The sequence below is a fragment of the Penaeus japonicus genome, unplaced genomic scaffold (assembly GCF_977035675.1).
Source record: "Penaeus japonicus unplaced genomic scaffold, GWHDUDI00000001_assembly GWHDUDI00000001, whole genome shotgun sequence".
Taxonomy (NCBI): domain Eukaryota; kingdom Metazoa; phylum Arthropoda; class Malacostraca; order Decapoda; family Penaeidae; genus Penaeus; species Penaeus japonicus.
Genome location: NW_028234403.1, coordinates 29,210,555 through 29,214,915, shown reverse-complemented (window position 1 = coordinate 29,214,915; position 4,361 = coordinate 29,210,555). Strand labels below are relative to the sequence as shown.

General features: G+C 30.9%; 1 protein-coding gene across 1 annotated transcript in view; it reads right to left on the bottom strand.

The window, feature by feature from the left end:
* Positions 1 to 1,893: 1,893 nt before the first annotated feature.
* LOC122255326 (secreted frizzled-related protein 5) overlaps positions 1,894 to 4,361 on the bottom strand; it is a gene marked incomplete in the record, with an annotated part of 33,401 nt that continues 30,933 nt past the window's right edge. Inside the window, 1 exon segment of the mRNA XM_086538579.1 lies at positions 1,894 to 4,361. This exon segment is cut by the window's right edge and continues 136 nt beyond it. Within this exon segment, the coding sequence (XP_086394705.1) occupies positions 3,904 to 4,361 (458 nt within the window).

Sequence of the window (4,361 nt, the reverse complement as noted above, 5' to 3'; positions counted from 1 at the left end):
TCGTTACACTGATGATGATGATGATAATGATAATGAGAATGATGATGATGATCATTACCATTGTTATTAATATTATTATTATTATCATTATTATTATTATTATTATTATTATTATCATTATTATCATCATCATTATTATTATTATTATTATTATTATTATTATTATTATTATTATCATTACTATCATTACTATCATTATTATTATTATTATTATTATTATTATTATTATTATTATTATTATTATTATTATCATTATCATTATTACTATCATTATTCTAATTATTATCTTCATTATTATCATTATTATTATTATTATTATTATTATTATTATTAGTAGTAGTAGTAGTGTTACTACAATTATCATTATCATTATATTATTGAAAAGAAAAAGAATAGTAATAAGCATAATTATGATAATAATAATAATGATTATGCTGATACTGATATTAATAATGATAATGATAGCAATAATCATTAGTATAATATTTATACTGGTGATGGTGATAATTATGCAAGTAATGACAATGATGATAATAACGTTAATAACAATAGTAATAATAATATTGATCTTTATCGTTAGTGCTATTAATATTATTACTATAATACCAGTAATAACAAAAATAGTGATGATGATAATAACAAATAATGATAAAGATATTGACAATAATTATAATGATCATTGTTGCCTTTAGGAACATTAATAAAGACAATAATGATAATGATAATACCAATGATAATACTGATGATAATGATAATAACGTTAGTAATAATGTAGATATTAAAAATAATGATAGTATTAATGATAATAATTATGGTAGTAATAGAAATGAGAATAACAATGATAGGGATAACAGTGAAAACAGTACTGAAAATAGCAATTGAACTAATTAAAATAATAATAGTATTGGTAATGATATTGATAATATGATAATAATTATAATGATGATAATGTTAATGATGATTCAAATGATAATGATAATTCTAATGATTATCATAATGATAATAATAATAATGACAATAATAATAATAACAATAAAAGTAATAATGATGATCATGATAAAACTGATAACAGAAACAATAATGATAATAATAACTATGAAAATTATGATAATGACGATAACAATAGGAATAATGTTAATGATAATTATTGTTATGATGGTAATGCTAATGATAATGATAATAGTAATAATGATAATGATAATGATATTAGTAGTGATAATAATAATAACAACAATAATAATGATACTACTAATACCGCTACTACTACTAGTAATGATAGAAATAAAAATAATAATGACAATAATAATGATGGGGGGGATATAAATCAAATCAGTAAAAAAAATACAATACTTATATAACTGTTCATAACAGTAACAATGATTATGTAGACAATAAGTAATCACTTTTTGTTCAATAAATGATAACCATAGCAATAGTAGAAATAATAATAGTACTGATAATAATGATATTAATGATCATGACAATAATAATTATGACAAAATTAACACTGCTATCAATAAGATAATCATATTAGTAATGATTAATTGTAATGGTGCTAAAAAACAACAAGTTGATAATGATGATGATTATCGTAGTAATCATGATTATCATTACAGGTCATCTGCAATAATATCAATAAAGTAAGATAATGCTAATAATGATAGTCATAATAACAATAATTATAGCAATGACAATGATAATAATGATAATGATAATAGTAATGACAAAAAATAATGATAATCATATCAATAATGATGATAATAAAATAATGATACTAATAATGATAACAACGATAATGACAATAACAATAATGATAAATAAAACATTAATGATACGATACTTATCAAACACACAAAAAAAGACCAACAAAAGTGAGCGAAATAAAACACCATCTGGTAATTATATTTATTGACCTAAATCTAACAGCGACCAACTTATACCTACACAATGACTTATGACTTAGGGGGAGCTGTATCCCCTAGTTTAATGTATTTCAAGAATGATTCAAGAAAACTAGAAATGATTGATGGGTGTCATAAAAAGCTTTTCAAATAGACTTGACATGCTATGAGGACCAATTTCAATTATCATTTTTTTTTTCTTCTTATTTTATTTTCTCTTGATATTTTTAATACGACTTGCTAAGAGGACTAATCATTATTACTGATTTCCTTTAATCGACTCGTTTGAAAAGTCTTCTAAAACGTTGAGCTTGTTTATTACTGGAACGTGTTTGTCGGTGATATAAATGTTTATGTTTTTGTTCTTTTGAGTTATGGGAATCATGCAAAATGGATTCTCCAAAGGCATAGAAAAACACAAAATTTATGTATTTCTTTTGTTCTGTAACCTGAAAGGAATGATCATTTGACCGGCATATTTCGTTGCTTGGTCTTGATTAGCTGATAAGGGAAGGCCCTTTTACAGGGAGAAAAATATCCCCCTTACCAGTACTGCATGTACTTTAAAACGTGTTACATTTTATTTACAGGACTCTGGATTTTCAGAGAACTAAATGTTTATATCTCTTGATTATCATTCGTAGCAAAACAGACGACTCTACAATGTTGACGTAAAAGATGGATTACTATCAGCCAATCAGAATACGACATTAGCCTCCCTCAGCAACCAATCAAAAACGATATAGTGATGGCGTAGGCAAGCTTCCCATCAGCCAATCAGGGAACTCTGACGTCACATGAGCATATACCCAATCAGTGACTTTGCCGCCTTAATAAAAACATCCTCATCCATTTACAACTTACAAGTTAATTCTTATAGTATCCAATAATAACTACACATTCAAATCATTATAATTATTTTTAATATAATACCTGAAAACACAATTATCTGCTATGGCATGTTGTTGCGTCTATGATATTTCTTATTCATATTATCACACAAAAAAGTATTTGAAAAAATCCTCAGTGAAATAAGAAAACATTTTGAAATATTAATTATCAAGCTAAGTTATATGATGATGAAACAAGAAATAGAAAATGTGTAAAAGAGAAAAATAAAATAGTCATCAACAGAGAAGGAAAAAGGACAAGGAAAAAATGCACACGACAATGAGCTATGAATTATACTTCACCTCACACAGCTAGCGTGAATATAATATACCATAATTATTACCTCTTTTTAATTATGTTAATCCTACTTTTATTTTTAATCACTCATTTCGGATAGTCAATTAACTAAAAAAAAAGACCGATTGAGTCAAAAGAATAATTGATTTTTTTCACAAAATTTTTGTTTAAATATAAAGAGTTAACACGCACGATCCCTCTTTAGGTCACTTATCCCACCATTACAAAAAAGTCACAACATACACTATGAATATGTAGTGAGAAAGAGCTTTATATGAAGTATTATCGGCTGAGAAATTATGCGTGGTATATTTTGAGAAGAAAAAGTAATCCAAAAAGACATTATTGTAACAAAAGAACATCTTTTAGACATGTTATCCCTAGGCCTATCTACATTTTATACGTCACATGCTGTACATCTATTGTCTATTCACGTATTTTCTCTCTTCCTTTCCTTCGCCCAGTTTCTATGATTTTGTGGTATTTTCTATTTTACATAAAAACAATGTTCATAAATGTATAAACCAATAGCTTTGAAAACGTCTGAAAATCCATTCTAAAAAATATGAAACAGGACCATGGCACAATGATAACATCAGAGCGAATCAAAATTATAAAAAAACAACAACTGAATAATCATTCTGAAAAAAACAACAACTAATAATCATTATCAAAGGTTGTCACTGGGTTTACTGGCCGTCGGGTCGATTATTTCTCCCTCTCTACATAAATCTCTTCATTATTCTCCCTCTTTCTGTCTCTGTATTCTTGTCTCTCTGTCTCTCTTTCTCTGTCTCTCCCTCTCCCGCTTTCCTCAGGGCTCTGGCGTCGCCTCCGCCTGCTCGCCCTTCTTGTCCTTCCTGCGTCTGTCTCTCCTCGCCGCCTTGTTCCTCTGCCTCCGCCCGCGCTTCCTGCCGCGGCGCTTTCCTCCGGCTCCCTCTCCGTCGGCGTTGCCGGTCCCTTCCGCGTCGCCGTCGGCCTCGTCCGCCTCTGCGTCTGCGTCGTGGAGCTGCGTCGGAGGGTCGATGGAGGGCGGCGTGTGGCCCTCCACCTCGTTCTCCTGCAGGAAGCGGAGGCTCTGGTCGCTCTCGAGCACCGGCGACGGCGGCGGGGACGGCGGGGGGTACGTGGCCAGGGCGGAGGTAGGGTACGAGGCCGGCGAAGGAAGGGCGGGTCCCATGGCGCCGTCTGCGCCCTCTGGGGAAGAGGAGGACGGGGGGCGGGGGACGCGGCCCCTCTTGCGCCCCCGACGGCCCTTGGGCTTCTTGCGGC